Source organism: Tenrec ecaudatus, chromosome 6, assembly GCF_050624435.1.
Source record: "Tenrec ecaudatus isolate mTenEca1 chromosome 6, mTenEca1.hap1, whole genome shotgun sequence".
NCBI classification, from domain to species: Eukaryota; Metazoa; Chordata; class Mammalia; order Afrosoricida; family Tenrecidae; genus Tenrec; species Tenrec ecaudatus.
In genome coordinates, this window is record NC_134535.1 from 93,282,166 (window position 1) to 93,298,613 (window position 16,448).

At 43.9% G+C, this 16,448-nt stretch overlaps 1 protein-coding gene and 1 pseudogene across 9 annotated transcripts in view; one reads left to right on the forward strand and one right to left on the reverse strand.

Annotated features, from left to right (window-relative positions):
• Nucleotides 1-220: 220 nt before the first annotated feature.
• On the reverse strand, nucleotides 221-3,256 carry LOC142451543 (prefoldin subunit 1 pseudogene; annotated as a pseudogene).
• A 1,667-nt stretch (nucleotides 3,257-4,923) lies between these two features.
• GXYLT1 (glucoside xylosyltransferase 1) overlaps nucleotides 4,924-16,448 on the forward strand; it is a 217,016-nt gene continuing 205,491 nt past the window's right edge. For 2 of the 9 annotated variants that reach the window (XM_075551875.1, XM_075551876.1), the window contains exon 1: nucleotides 4,925-5,272. In XM_075551875.1, the coding sequence (XP_075407990.1) occupies nucleotides 5,052-5,272 (221 nt within the window). In that variant the 5' untranslated portion in view covers nucleotides 4,925-5,051. Of the gene's footprint in view, nucleotides 5,273-16,448 lie in introns of all 9 variants that reach the window. The other 7 variants (XM_075551878.1, XM_075551880.1, XM_075551873.1 and 4 more) reach the window with 6 other exon arrangements.

Sequence of the window (16,448 nt, forward strand, 5' to 3'; positions counted from 1 at the left end):
TAGGCTCTGCCAGAGCTCCCCTAGCTCCTGCTTCCCCAGAGGGAAGTCAGGCCTGACCCCTGGGAGAGGGGCGTGTCCTGGGCAGGAGAGGCAGGCAGAGACAGGTAACAGCTGCAGGGTTGGGATCTGTAAGGGACTTGGGTCCTGGAGACAATGTGGGGTGATGAGGCTGTCCTGTACAGTGTCGATGGGGTGAGCAGAGGCTTTCCTTGCCCCATGCCTACCCTTGCCAAGAAAATTGAGGAGGCGGGAGAAGGGGAGTCTCCTTGGGCCTCCTACTGGGCCCTTCTTCCATCAACATCTCCAGAATGTTGTCCTCAGCTTTCTTGACATTCCGCTCAAGGTAAGATTTTTTCTGTTCCAGTTCTTTAATTTTTTCTTCTGCAATTTTCTGTTTCTCTAGCAGCTGGTTATGAATAACCTCCTTGGACTGAAGAATAAACATTCTTCCTACACCTTCATACATGTGAGTCTTATCGACCAAGGTCATCATCTCTGTGTCTGTAAAATGCACATGCTTTTTCGTTTTGCTTAGCTGCTCAATCTGTATGTCTGCAAGCTTCACCTTCTGTTGGGTGTCAATGACTTTGGCTTGAAGCTCTGTGAAGGCCTTCTTCAACTCCAGATCCACAGGAGCCGCCGTCTTGGCCCACGCTGTGCCTCTCTTTTTCACATAGATGGGTGCTTTGTAGATTCATGGTTCCTCTGTAGGGTTGTTTACTTATCTATTGTGTGGATGTGCCAGTTTATCATTTCTCCACCGATGGGAATCTAGGTTTGCGGTTGTGAATTGTGATGAACACAGTTGTGCATAGATCTTTTTGTGCCCTGGCTCTTATTTCTGGGTGATATACTACGTAGAGGTAGTTCTATTTCCAACTTTTAAAGGAAGTGGCTCAGGATTTTCCACAGTGGTTGCGCCACTTCACAGTCCCACGAGCAGTACAGGGGAGTTTCTGTCTCTCCACACCCTTGCCAGCATTTTCTATTTTCTGTTATTTTAAATTCTTCTGTAAATGCCGAGGTGACAGGATATCCGTGTTTTTGATTGGCACCTTTCTAGTGCTGGAGCCCTGGTGGTGTAGTGGGATTTGCATTGAACTCCTAACTGCGAGGTCAGCCGTTAGAACCCATCTGGCACCGCCATCATCATTCTCAAAACATTTGCTCTCTACTTGAACCCTTGGTATCAGCTCATTTTCCACCTCCCTTCCCACCACCCCTCCCCCATGAACCCTTGATAATTTATAAATTATTATTTTTTGTCATATCTTACACTGTCTGATGTCTCTCTTCACCCACTTTTCTGCTATTCATTCCCCAGGGAGGAGTTTTATATGTAGATCCTTGTAATGGGTTCTCCCTTACCACCCCACCCTCCCAGTATTGCCATTTTCACCACTGGTCCTGTTTCCAGTTCCTATCTGTACCAGTGTACATCCTCTGGTCTAGCCATATTTTTAAGGTAGAATTGGGATCATGATAGTGGGTGGGGTGGGGTGGTGAGGAAGCATTTAAGAACTAGAGGAAAGTTATATGTTTCATAATTGAAACACTGTACCCTGACTGGCTCCTCTCTTCCCCAGGACCTTCTGTAAGGGATGCCCAGTTGCCTATAGATGGGTCATGGGTCCCTACTCTGCACTCACCCTCATTCACAATGATTTGGTTTTTTGTTCTTTGATGCCTGATACCTGATCCCTTAGACATCTCGTGGTCACACAGGCTGGTGAGTTTCTTCCATGTGGGCTTTGTTGCTTCTTAGGTGGAGGGCCTCTTGTTTACCTTCAAGCCTTTAAGATCCCAGACATTATATCTTTTGATAGTGGGGCACCATCAGCTTTCTTCACCACATTTGCTTATGCACACATTTATCTTCAGCGATTGTGTCAAGAAGGTGACTTCTGCCCCATTTCCAGTTGGATTTTTTTTTCTTGTTGAGGGGTTGAAGCTTTCTATAAATTTTAGAAATTAGTCCTTTGTCAGATATGTCATTACTATTTATGTATCTTGATAGCATGCTAGTTCTCACTTCTGGTCAGGTAAGGCAAGCTATTTAATCCGGCATCGAAGTCTAAAATCTAGAGCATTTGGTTTGTGGAAGGCTATGGCCTAGTGAGAGGGCCCTGGTTACATAGTGGTTCCATGCCAGGCTGCAAACTCCCAGGCAGCAGTGTACAACCATCAGCTGCTGCCCGGGAGAACAGGAGTTAGGCCTCTTCTTCCTAAACTCCCCTACAGCAATGGTTCTCAACCTTCCTCATGCTGTGACCCTTTCATACAGTTCCTCATGTTGTGTGATCCCCCAACCATAAAATAATTTTCGTTGTTACTTCATAACCATCATTTTACTGCTGTTATGAATCGGGCGACCCCTGTAAAAGGGTCATTTGACCCCCAAAGGGGTTGCAACTCACAGGTTGAGAACCACTGTCCTAAAGCGTAGCAGATGTGAAACCCCCAGGGCAGTTCTACCCTGTCCCACAGGGTCTGCGAGATGGGGTAGACTCCATGGCAGCCAGGTTTTGAGTAGATTACAGTTGAAACTCCAACTCCCATTTTTATCCTTAACATACATTCAGATGCCATTTTGAATTTTTGAATTTTACTTCCCTAATGCTTCTCTCCATGAAACCCCCAAGATGGCCAAGCTTAGACAAGTCTGGGAAAAGTAGTTTGCCTTCAGGAGGAGGAGATTAGTACACAGACAGGTGTTTACACAAGAATTAGGGGAAGTTGCCTAAGTGTGGCCTTCTTACAATAAACAAGATATTTAGATAAGGGGCAATTACCACTCTCAACTTCTACCTGGAGAGTTGGGTAAACAGTAAGGTTTGTTGGACCAATTGAAACCCTCCAGCCGTTGCTGAACTCTTGTTCCAACGTGTATTTCGAAAACAATCATAGCATCTGAGTAACTTTTAGTAAGAAGGGTGAAGCTTTTACTAAATTGTAATCTCACATATCCCATCTCATTTATACCAATACTGTTGGGACTAGGGTGGCCAATGTTATGATGATGTGCCCGTCTGGTTTCTACCTTGCTTTTCTTTTTAGTTGCATTTTCTTAATAACATCTTTTTTCTCACTTCTATAACTTTGTGGCAACCTTCCCCTAGCAAAAGACTGAAGCTTAAATTTGTTTAGTGATGTTGCGCTGTCACTTGCATGCCTACTACATTTCCCTTACCTTGTTTCTCAGGCCCACCCTTACCTTGTTTCTCAGGCCCAAACTTTCAATATCCCCCAAATGCATTTAGAACAGTGTAACCACATTCTTTTTCTTCATTTTTTTTTTAAGAAGGAAAAAGAGCCTCCTTCACTTCTTGGCGCCGAGATTGCTCTCTGCCTCCAATCTCATCTGTCTGCCTGGGCATCCACATTGAAGCTACAATCTGCTACAATCTAACGTCTCTAAAATGCAAACGTGATGATGTTACTTAATTCAAACTCTTAAGTATGCTCAACAAAGTCCTCAGATATCTCATGCCCACCATTCCTACAGTCTTATCCATCATCATATCCTTTTGCTTTCATTTAGTTGGTGTGGTATCAAACTTCTCAGTTCTCTGAACACACAACCTGTTTCATTGATTCCACAGCCTGGAATTACCTCCTTCACCCCACCCAAAGAATCCACAAAGAAATCCTTCTTGGCTGCCCCTCCTGCCAGGAGAATTGATGGCTACTGTGTGTGTGTGTGTGTGTTTGTCCATACCTTCAGAGGCTAACATCACAAGGTTTGCAATGTTGTTTGGCCCTACCTATAGACAAGTATCTTCATACCAGCCCCCTAACCTCATCACCACAATGTCCCCTTACCTCCCTCAGCCTCACCTCTCCATTCCAAGGTTCTCAGACTGAGTTTCTGGTACCCAGTGGATGTACTCAAAATGTGAAAAGAGGAAGGGTGGGGGTACGAGTCAGTGAAGAGAAGCTCTTTAGGGAGAGTTTGACGGAGCACTGCTAATTCCATAGGGGACATTCACATGATGAGTTGCAAATTAAAAAAGATGTAAAGCAGAGGAGCCCTGTCTTCAGCCACAGCTTTGCTGGGAGGCAGGAAAAGTACATGAAATCCTTAACGTTAGAGGATAGTAAGAAATTTGGGCGAACATGTCCTCCAACAGACTATTACAGAAACTTTTGTAAGGCAGGGCACGTTCCTGGCGAGGTCAGTTGAAGATGGTTTAATTGAGAGCTTTACAGGTACTAAGCATGTTCCATACGTTTAAAAATCTACTCTTTACAACAATCTTGGGAGGAGGATGCCAAAACCAAACTGACTGCAATTCAGACTCACGACGACCCTATCTCGCCTTGGAGCAGCTTTTGGTTTCGAACCGCTGACATCTTGGTGAACTGCCCAAGATGTAACCACAATCCCACCAGGGCTGGTAGGTTAACAGATCCAGTCGTGAGAGGAGGGAACATGCGCCGGCATTTAGGTTGCTCCACGTTAACAAAATACCAGGTGGCAGAAGTAGAATTTGGATGCAGAATTTGAATTTTCTCTGCCTCCGAGCCCCTGCTCCCACTTGCCCCTCGCCGGCAGCCGGCCCCTTGTGCTCAGTGCGCCGGCGCGCCTGCAGCTCCTTCCCTCCCTCCCGCCGGGGAGGGGCGGGGCCGTAGCTGCGGCCGGGGCGGGGCCTGGGCGGGGCGGGCCGTAGCTCCGGGCGGGGCGGGGCCTAGGCGGGGCGGGCCGGAGCTGCGGCCGGGGCGGGGCTGGGGCGGGGCCGCGTCGCCGTCGCCGTCCGAGGGCTGGGAGAGGCGTAGGCGGCGTCCGGCCGTGGGCGGTCGTCGGTCCGTGGAGTCACCGCCGCGCCGCGCTCCCGGCGTGGTGGGCGGGGAAGGGTGCGCAGGGGAAAGGTGGGAGGGGAAAGAAGGAGGAGGGCGGGCACGAGGCGGCGGCGGCGGCGGAGGAACTTGTTGCGCCCGCGTCCTCCCTCAGCTCCAGTTCGCCCTGGCGGGCGCGGCAGCAGCAGCGGCGGCGGCGGCGGCGGTGGCGGGCCCGGCAGAGGTGGCGGCGGAAGCCGCGCGGGGCCGGGGCGATGCGGAGGTACCTGCGCATCCTGGCGCTGTGCCTGGGCTGCGGCGTTTGCTCGCTGCTCTACACCTTCAGCCAGCTCGCCGTGTCGCTGGAGGAGGAAACGGGCGGCGGTGGCGGGATGCCGCAGGCCGCGACGGCGTCCTGGCCGGCGGGCGGCGGCTTCGGAACCGGGAGGTGGGCCGGCAGCGCGGGCCCCGGGACGCTTCCCGGCCGCTCGGACAGGTACGGGCCATTTCCTGCCTGGGAGTCGCGCGCGGGGTGCGGGGCGCGACCTGGACGGCTCTGCGGGCCCAGCGTCCGCGCTTCCCGCCCGCGGGCCCTGCTCTCCCGCCTCTTTGCCGCGGTCTGCGACCCCCTCGGTGCATTCCCTCCTCCCTCTCAGCCCGGAGCACCCCAGACCGCTCGGGGTTCGCTTCTGACCCTGCTCCTCAGGCGGTCTCTAAAGCCCTGAGTATTAATATTCAGATTCAGCTTTGGACGTTTGCGGCCCCCCTACCACCCCCATTTTTAGGATTTCCTGAAAAGAGAGGGCGTCGTGTTAAAGCCTTCCCGCTGTTTGAGTAATCGGGAATTCCCTCTTGTCTCCATGGAGTTCGAGTTGAGCTATTTAAACAGGCTGGCGCCCTCTCCTCCCCCTTGAAAGGGCCGTCTTGATTTTCGTGGGCTGCCTTTTAACTTTTTCATTGCTAGGAGCAGTCGTTCAATCTGGACGTGGTCTTTATTCGCTTTGTAAATTTTTCTTTCCAAAGCTATCGATTTCTTCTGGAACTTGTAGCAGATTGAAACATGAGCCTTACTTAACACGCTAAGTCTGTTGGGAGATGGGATAAAGGTGTCTTTTTTACCCCCCAAGGTGTCTTTCTTTACAGATTGATCTTTTAAAAGCATTAATAAACCCTTCGCTTAACAAAGTTCAAAATCTCCATAAATCATTTTTGTTTTTCATCTATCATATATCTAGATAGGTGGATATGTATACATTTATATGGCTATAAAGGTCATATCAGTGAAGAAAAAAAAGCAGAAATAAAAGACTGCCAATGACTTGGGCAGATTCATACAAATCACTGCCAGAGTTGTAATCAATCAACTTGAAATTTAAAGGAAAAATAATTTTTTTTTTTTTGTGAGGGGACGGTAAAGCAGTATGAATTGGATGCTTAACAAAACCTGGGCCATGAAAACTAGACAGTCCACTTGGTACCTACCTCTCCAGGGGGTGCTACCCAGGGTGCTGTGCCTTACCAGTTGGCAAATCTTACTTTGATACAGAAAGTGGAGTTGATGAGAGAGAGTTGATCAGCTCTAGGCTGCTGTGTGATACCATTCTGAGTTTGTGTCCTTCCCAGATTGAAAAGGGGGAAGTGTGGCCCTCACATGAGTAGTGTGGAAAAACTGAATTACCATGTTTTCACTATGATTTCATTACGGATCAGGTGAATTCCTAAAACATCAGTGTACTTTCTCTGAAAGCAGAACTCTTCCAGAGTCAGCTTTGACAATCAATTCCCTGCCATGTAGGACACTAAGACTGAAGATTTGAATGAGTCCATGAAAAGGGACAGATGGAAGCTAAGTTGTTTATAGCCTTTTGTGTTATTGTCAGGCATTTAAGATGAGAGAAAAAACAAAGTAATGAGTGAAATTAGACTAGATTGCTAGTATTTCAGTGTTATAGACTAGCCTTCACTTGTAGCACTTTGTTTCAGATATTTGTATTTTGACACCTCTTATCAGTAGGATTACATACCAGTTGGCCCACTAATTTAACAAAGCTGCTTTCTTTGAAATTTAGAAAATAAGTACCTCAGTTTAAATAAGTATTTTATAGAACTATTAATGAAATCTGAAGTTTGATGTGTCAGAGTCGAGTCACATCCACAAAAAGAGCTTTTATAGGTCTTCTGAGGAACATAACTCTTCATTTTGAGTGAGGCATAGATCTAAGTTAAAACCCAAAGTTTGTCAGTCTATTAAAATGTGGTGAACTGCTTTGTGACATTTGTGTGCTTAAAGGGAAATGTTTTGGCAGAGGGGCCGGCGTGGTAAAGCTGGAAGCTTTTGTCCCTAAGGTCAGATGAATGCCTTAGACATCATCAGGACTTTGCATTCATAAAAGCAGAATTATGAAGCCATCGTGGGAATTTCATTTGAGATATTATAGCCTCTTTAAGTTTCTCAGAGTTAAAGCCACCGCTTTGGCTTTATGGGATATGCTCAAGCCCTGTCTGTATCAATGATTTGGCTAAGGTCCAAAGAGCATCCATAATTGGACCGGGATTAGACACTGTTCTTTGATTTTGTACAAGTGCTTCTTCTGTAAAGCTGTAATAAGGGTCTAGCCTTGCTAGTATTTCAAGGGTGAATAAGGTGGCTCAGAAGCACGCCAACATCTTCCTTTGTCCCGGAACTTGGTTATCATTGCATTTTTACCTTCTCAAAGCAGCCTTTCCTGAAAGATGGGAACTGGTATTTTTCAAATTTAAAATGTGGGGTCAAAATGAAAAAGGTGGGGTCTAATATATTCCAATATTTCAAAAAGTAGTCATTGTACAAAATCTCACGACCAATAATAATATACTTGGCAAGGCCCTTAAACTTTCTGAGTCAGAACTTTTAGAATAAACACTTAAAAGTGTTTTAGACACTTTTCCAGTGAAATCCTTGGTCACTTAGTGCTTTCTGTTTGAAGCCATGTTTTTAGTATTCAGAAAGTAGCTAGATCTCAGAGTCTGACAAAGCCTATGTTCTCATTCTGGCTCCGGTTACCCTGAAACCTTGGCTGAATTACATCACCTCTCTCTGCTTTAGTTTCTTTACCTGTAAACTAGCTAATACTTAACCGTACTTAATTTGTAATAGAATTCCTAGGTGCCAGCGATTAAAATCCCATAAAACTAATATAAGCAAAATGGATATTTAATAGCTTATATGGGTCGCTGGAAGGAACAGAATTGAAGGAAGAACTGCAAATAGCAGGGCAACCTCAGAAACCTCAAGGAACTGAGGAGTCTCACTCCTCTTCCACTGCCTACAGTTCTCCTGGCACCTTTCCAGCCCTTGTGTGTTTCTTCTCTAATAGCAAGGAGGAATCCTCAGGGAAAGGTTCTCCTTGAAAGGGAACTGTGGGACCACTCATGGGGGCTGGGACTGTGGACCGTCTGCTCTGCTGGCTCTGTGCCACCTGTGCATCCTCATGGTGGACAGAATAACATGCTTGGTGTTTGGGAGGAGGGGTGGGTGGCGGGGAGTGCCTCTCTGACGTATGCACTGAAGCCATTAAATCTGGACCGTGTATTAAGGTATTACTCAACTTGAACGAGTTGTTATTACCAGGCCTTAGTACTTCTGCAGGAGTTATTTCCCTGTGTAACCTTTTATACAGGGTGATTAAATTCTTATATTTCATGTTTCACAGCAGTTCTTAGGACTTTATCCTATTGTGTCTACTCAGCTATGTTGAGAGTGGAGAGTCAAGGAACTGCTAAGCATTTCAATGATCCCTTTTCTGGACTATACTATAGTAGTCATCTCTCTCTCTCTCTCTCTCTCTCTCTCTCACACACACACACACACACACACACACACACACACACACACAGAGCTTTGGTTAGGCCATCGTGTTAGTCATAGTGCCGTTTATAGGTTGTGCTGCCCTTGAACAGCTCTCCTCATTGTTAAATGGAGATAGGGGACTTATTTTATATGTTTAAAGAGCCTCAACAAAATAATCTTTTAATAAAAAAATTAAAAGTTGTGAAGTGGAAAAAAATTAAGTAAAGCCGTGGTTCTCAACCTGTGGGTTGCGACCTCTTTTGGGTGTTGAACAACCCTTTCACGGGTTGCCCGATTCATAACATTAGCAAAATTACAGTTATGAAGTAGTGACAAAATATTATGGCTGGGAGGTCCCTACATGAGAAACTGTACGAAAGGGTTGCGGCATTAGGAAGGTGGAGAACCACTGCTGTAAAGCATGTAGCATACGATAATGCTTCGGTGATATCTCCCCATCTTCATTATCATGACCATCTCATACATGTTTGAATTATGTTAGCTCATGTCATGTATGCTGTTATTCTATGTATCCATACTAAATGTAAAGTGGGCATTGAAATAAAACCTATAAATCTTAGAAAAATGAAAGAATGGCAGTGTGTACCAAGCTGCTTTCTAGGCAAGTTCCCCAGGTGGTAGCACAGAACCCAGGACTGGTTTAGCTAAGAGTGGTTTCACAACGACTTTTTGCACTATTTTTGTGGAAAGTTTCCTTTCCCCCCATCTTTGCAGTTATTTTGTGAAGAAGGGGATGGAGCAGTGAACAGTGCAGAAAGTTGAATGACTTGTTAAAGTTCTCCATCTCGTGCTCACTGCTATAGGGTTGGTTTTGACTCATGGAGCCCGGTAGGACAGGGTTGAGCTGGCCTTTAGGTTTCTGAGACTTAAAAAAAATCTTGGATGGGAGTAGACAGCCTTATCTTTCTCCCATGGAACAGCTGGTGGACTTGAACCTCAGACGTTGTGATTCAGTGCATGACCCAGTATGCCACAAGGGCCCCTTAAGTTTTCGCTAATTACTTCACTGGCAGAGATATCTTATACAACCAATACTCTGCACCTAATAGTTTAGTTCATTCAACATAATAGTATATATATTGTTGTAATGTGCTTAGACACACCTAATTCATAATATTTAAAAAATGCTAGTAATTTTAACTAATTGAAGTCTTTATTTGCTTTTTAGGGTTGGGGTCAAGGAAACTGATTTGACTCAAGGAAAAATTTTTACCTTTCGTTTAGAAATCCTATTTTTAAACAGTAAAATGAAGATCTTTGTGTTGCACCTCATACCCCACAATGTTGACTTTAATTTTGTTCAGGATGTGTACACTATTCAGATTGGCATTTATTTTCTGCATGTATTTTGTCTTTGTTGTACATATAGAAAACTTGCTATCAGAGCTTCCCCCACTCCCTTTTTAAAAAAGAGTATTTAAATATTTTATTCATTCTGGTTTTTAGTATATAAGAAATGACTTAGTACTAATCTAAGTTGCCTGAGGCCCAGGCGCTGATTGTCAGGCCCTGAAGATTTGGGTAAACCATGGGGATGGGCTCTTTAAACGTGCCTGTACTCATCTTTGTCTCTCTGACCCATTCTCAGCACAGGAATTGGTGTCTTGCACTTACAGCACTTCCTTCAGACTCCCTAGTACGCAGGATATGCCTAGGCTTATCCCTCACTCTGAGTTGTACATGATTTTCAATGAAGGCTTATGACTATCACGGACATTTAAGAAAACACACTTTGGCCATTTAATTAAAAAGTTTAAAAGGTTTTTCATTAAAGGCTAGAAGTAGACTTCAAATTTGAAAACTGTTGTGATGCTTCTTATGGTTTAATACTTTCTTTAATCCAGAGCATGAAGTAATTTCCATGTTGACATTTTGCAAATATTGAAATTCTTAATTCTGAACAGTTCCTTTAAAAACACGTTTTCATTTCCAGTAAATATGGGATCATGAGCTGTGGTGGAGACATTCTTCACTCAGCACTCCCCTTTCCCCCAGTGCCCATGACAATATCTTACATTTCTGTAGCTTGAGAGCACTATATCTGGAATTGTGTATGTGTGGGTAAGTTAAAAAGTATTGCTGCATACATCGTAGAAACCTTTATTAAACCAAAAAATATCCACTGTTTTTCAGCATGTCCCTTATCTCAGTCTCTGTCCTTTGAAGACAGTGTTTCTCTCCAGCCTTCCCTGAAGAAGTCTGCATTCTTCAATTTATAACGTCAGAATGGCAGTTTTGGCATACCCAAGGGCTTCAAATTGTGTTCATGTTCAGTGTTTTTTGAGATTTTGGAACAAGAAGAAGGCTGAAGGGTTAAGGCTGGGTTGTCTAAAAGCACAAAGCCAGAGGCTTCATATATGTATAAGAAAGAACTTTATCTTAAATAAATTTATATCAAGAAAACATCCCAGCCCAGTCCAATTTAAGTCCACGGGTCTGATGCCAGTTAGAGCCCTCTTCAGACAGCTGTAGCCGAAAGCTGATGAAGCAGAGAAATGAAGCGGCATGGGGATCACAGCCTAGTGGGTCCTGAGTGTCTGCTCCAGAGTCAGTGGAAACATGGCAGGTGGCTGATAGCTCCCAGTTTGGCTCCCAGTGGCGGGCTGCCCTTGACAGCAGACATAGTCCCAGCAAGGAGTAAGGTGAGGAAGCATGAGGAGAAGGGAGGGATCTCCAGTGTCCCATAAAAAGGCCACACTTTCCATGAAGCATCATCAGGCTGTGACTTGACTGGTAGGTTGGACCTTTCATACAAATTCAAGTTGACAAAAAATTCAAGGTGCAAAAAGGAGTCCTGGTGGCGAAGTGTTTACACAGTGGGCTGTGATTTATGAGGTCCACAGTTCAAGACCACCAGCCTCTCAGGAGAAAGACTGGGCTTTCTAGTCCTGTAGATAGTTAACAGTCTCAGAAACCCACAGGGACCGTTCTACCCTGTCCTATAGGGTCACTGCGTCCACATCAACTTGAGTTTGTGTTTCGTTTTGACAGAGGGCAAGAGCAGGGCTGTAGGATGGAAGGGTAAAGATTTTCCAAGTTTTTCATAGGACAATCCTTGCTATTGTCCTTGAATGAGCCAGTACGTTGTCGTGATGAAAAAAAGTTTCCTCAGCAAAAATACCTGGCCTTTTCCTCACTTATGCAGTTTTCAGTTTTCTTGAAACTTGTTCATATAGTAAGCCCCCAAGATTATCATGTGTTCTTTGAGAAAATCTGCCGAGATTACTTCTTTGAAATCCCTAAAAAGCTACTGTAACCTTGGGAGCTAACTTTTCTGCCTTGAACATAACTGACCCAGAAGGGTACCCCTCATCCCCCTTGCCCAAACCTGGAAGCCACTGTTTTGATTGGGCCTTGCCTTGTGGGTCATACTTTCAAATCCAAGATTCATATGTTTCTGATTCATTTCATAGAATTGTCTTCATTAACTTTGATCTTGCTTAAAGACTGATGGAAAGATTAGCCCTTTGAAGTTGACAATCTGCACAATCCTTTTATACTCACTGAGCCAAGTGAAAGTTTCCCGAAACCAAGATGTTCATTTAAGATTAAAAAATGCCAAACCATGTGAGATTTTCACTCCAGTGGTCTCATCATTAAGCAGTGGTTATTCTATAGTTTCCCGTCATTTTTGGACTTCAGCTTCATTCCTCCTTTGTTTAGGTTGATGGTCTTGCATCTCTTGGCTCAGTTGTTAGGTCTTCCTGACATTCATTAGGATACTCGCTCCATCTCTTGTTTTAGTTCTGGCAGCATTCCCATACACTGTTGGAAAGCATCAGTGTACCGACTTGGATTTTGTTAAAAATTAGATCATGGTGAGACTGGGGGCTCAGGACCACAAATCTCAGACATTACGGTCAGTTGCCCTAACAGGCCACAAAAGCAATGTTCTACATTCTACTTTGGTGAGTAGTGACAAGGGTCTTAAGAGCTCTGCGAGTGAGTAGTCAGCTGAGGTGGTACTCCCGGAGTGATGAAAGTGGAAGAACCATGGAAATAGACCTTTGGACCAATGGACTATGTAAAAATCACTCCACAACCCTGAGACGAAAAGAACTGCCACCTCTGATAGGAACCATACTGGAAAGTAAAAAGATGAGGCTTACTGGTCGGGAAGAGACTCCAGGAGCCCTTGAGACTATGTGACCCGTAGTCACCTTTCAGGTCTGCAAATGAACTCACTCGCACAGTTCAATTTCCAGCCAAATAATGGAGCTATAAGCAGAACAATAACACTAAAAAGTACCTACACCTTAGAATTATAAGCCATTTGAGATCAAAAGGCAGAACGGGGATAGGAAGATTTGGAGGAAATGGGGTAAGTGCTATTTTATTGGGATTGTAACCAATCACATAAAACAAATGTAAATTATTGAATGGAAAATTGGTCGTCTCTGTAAACCACTCAGTCCTCCCCCAACTCTCTCTCCCTCTCTGTCCCATACACACACCCTAACCTCAAAATTGCTTATTTTTTTCAATGACTAAAACGTCATATTTTTGAGAGCAGCAAGACTAATACAAGCTTGCTACTAAGAATTATCTGCAGCCACCCACTGATAGAGACATGTTGAAACACATTTTGTTTGGAATAAACCTATGCAAGTGTGAATGAATCCAAGTAGCAATGCTTTTTGACTTCCCATGTTTTTATAGTAGAACCAAATTAACAATTTCTACATGTATAGTCAGTGACACTCATTGCATTCTTCAGGTTGTGCAGCCAGTTTGCCTTTTCCAGATTGTTCTTTCGCCGATAACAATCTACTGCCTTCTAAGTTCCCTGTGTAATCTTTCAAGTGGCTGGTGTCATTTTCATCCCATAATAGATTTTGAAAGATCACAATGCTCAGGTAGGCCTTGTGACTAATTAAGTAAAGTTGTTGTTCGGTTTAAAGAAGACTCAAGGGGATATAGTTGACTGAAGGTTTAATCATTGTATCGGCAGTAGTTTTGACATTTAGGCTTCAAAAAGCTAGATTCTATGATCTGTAATACCACCTCTTTTGATCAGAATTTTGAGGCACATTTTTTGATAGCTGGGTACCATCCATTTCTTTTGGTCTCATGGGAAAGGAGACCTTTGTTAATGGAGGCAGTTAGCCATGCTGTCCACTTCTTCATCTTCCTGACCCTTCTCTGATTTTGCCCTTCCTGGAGAATTTTTTTAACCGTTTTAAAAAAAAATTTTATTGGAGGCTCATACAACTCTTAACACAATCCATCCATCCATCCATTGTGTCAAGCACATTTGTACATTTGTTGCCATCATAGTTCTCAGAACATTTTCTTTCTACTTGAGCCCTTGGTATCAGCTCCTCCCTCCCCATTCCCCCCTCCCTCATGAACCCTTGATAAACTTATAAATTAATATTATTTTGCCATATTTTACAACATCTAACATCTCCCTTGAGAATTTTGAACAATTGGATCTGCAATAGAATTCCTGTGTATGTATGTGTGTTTTAACAACCCAAGAACCAATCAAGCCTGGGAAACAAAATGCAACAGATTCTTTCTGTAATTGCAAGTGCAAAATGGAGCAAAAAGTGCTAATTTATAAGAAAATAATTTCAAGTAACTATTGTAGAAAAATCTAATTAGAAAGGGAGTCTGTATCTTTGAGAATTCCAAACACAAATCTTTTGTGTTACTGTGAGGTTTGACTGGGAGAGATGGAATAGCCAGATTTGTTGTTTTCTTCCTGGAGCAAACATGCATGTTAGGTGTTGATTATAAGGAAGTTGTGGATTTATTGTAATAAAATGCTGTGGATAGCTACAAAATGGAGAGAGCACATCTATTCTAGAGTGAAAACACTGTAAAGGTAAATTCTTTTTTCAATAATCATTTTATTGGGGGGGGGTTCTTAAAACTCTTACATAACAATCCATCATTCAGTTGTATTAAGCACACTTGCACATATGTTGCCATCAACATTTCCAAAACATTTTCTTTCTACTTGAGCCCTTGGTATCAGCTCCTCTTTTTCCCCTCCCTCCCTCACCTCTCCTCCCACTCTTGTGACTCCTTGATCAAATATATATTGTTATTTTGTGTCTTACACTGTTGTCTCCCTTAACCCACATTTCTGTTACTCATTCCCACTCTAGGGGGCGGTTATATATCCAACCTTCTGATGGGGTCGTTCCCCCACCCCCGCATACCATTCCCTTACCATCATGATATCACTACTTCCACAATTGTTCCTTAGGGTTTTATCTGTCCTGAATTCCATGTGTTGAGAGCTCTTATCTGTACCAATGTGTGTCTAGCCGGATTTGTATGGTAGAACTGGGTCATGGTAGTGGGGGAGAAACATTCAGGAACTAGAGGAATGATGTGTGTTTTGTCAGTGCTGTACTGCACCCTGGTTGAATCACTCCTTCCTTGTAACCCTTCTGTGGGAGGGGCCCAATTTTCTACATATGGGCTTTGGGTCTCTACTCCAAACCCCCTCTTTTTCATCGATATAATTGTTTGTTTTGGATCTTTTGATACCTGATCCTGTCAATACCTCATGATCACACAGGCTGATGTGCTTTTTCCTGTGGGCTTAGTTACTTTCCTGCTAGATGGCTGCTTGTTTAACTTCAAGCCTTTAAGATCCCAGATAATACATCTTTTGATTAGCTGGGCACCATCAGCTTTCTTCACCACATTTGTTTATGCACCCATTTTGTCTTCAGCAATGGTGTCGGGAAGGTATCAAAGAGTGTCAGGTTATTAGAACAAAGTGTTCTTGTGTTTAGGGAGGCCATGAGTAGAGGCTCAAAGTCTGCCTGCTATCTTAATAACTAACATAAACATATGTACATTGGCCTCTATTGCTTTCATTATAAATTCATGTGTTTACATGTATACATGCCTATAGCTATATCTCTATAAATAACTTTTGCCTTGTAGTTCTTTTCTCTTTCCTTTCATATTCCTCCTGTCCCACTATCATACTGTCCGTTCAGCTTTCAGTAATTCCTCTGGGATACGTTGCACTTATTCAAACCCCACCAGACATTATATGCCCTCTTCCCCATGAACTTTAGTTCTCGTTCCCTCATTCTTGAGTTTGTTGGCTCCCTACTCCCTACCCACTCCTCTCCCATGTTCCCCTGGGACCACCGGTCCCATTGTTTTCTCCGGATTGTTTGTTCTGCCTATCTTACATAGATAGATATTAGAACAAAAGAAAAAAACCCAAAACGTGTAAAGGTAAATTGAAGAGACTGATTGCCAGTCTAGAGATGGCTGGAATGGGAAGATATCCAAATTCACAGTGGTGATGGCCACTTCACTGCACAGTGAATATGCAATCATTCTTGTAGACTTAGAGCAAGAACTAATGGGATAAAGTCACAGTTGCCTAAAGGACACTTGAGAGTCAAAGGCAGTGTCCCGAAAAGTGGAGCTTGGCAGGGAGGTAGATTACATGATTGGTGAAGGGTACATAATTACAAGTGGACAGGATTTTTACTTTATTACAGAGTAGTCACAGGACTGTGGCAAGAAAGGTTTTTCTGGTAACCTATTAAAACACTGGTTTTCCAGTAATCCTTTTCTGCGGGTCAGTTATGAAGATCTATTAATAATTGCTGTTTATCAAGATCTTTTGGGTCAAAGCTATTGCATCTACTTGACTGTAGAACGCAATGACCCTCTGGAACTGACTGATAGGCTATGCGGGCCAGAGTGCAGAAGAAGAAAACTTCCTTCGCTTGTGTGGTTAGGGCAGCACCAGGGGGAGGGGAATTGCTGCTAGGAAAGGCAACCTACAAAGTTAGTGCTCCGTTTATGCACACCACGTGCCTCAGACTTCAGGCTC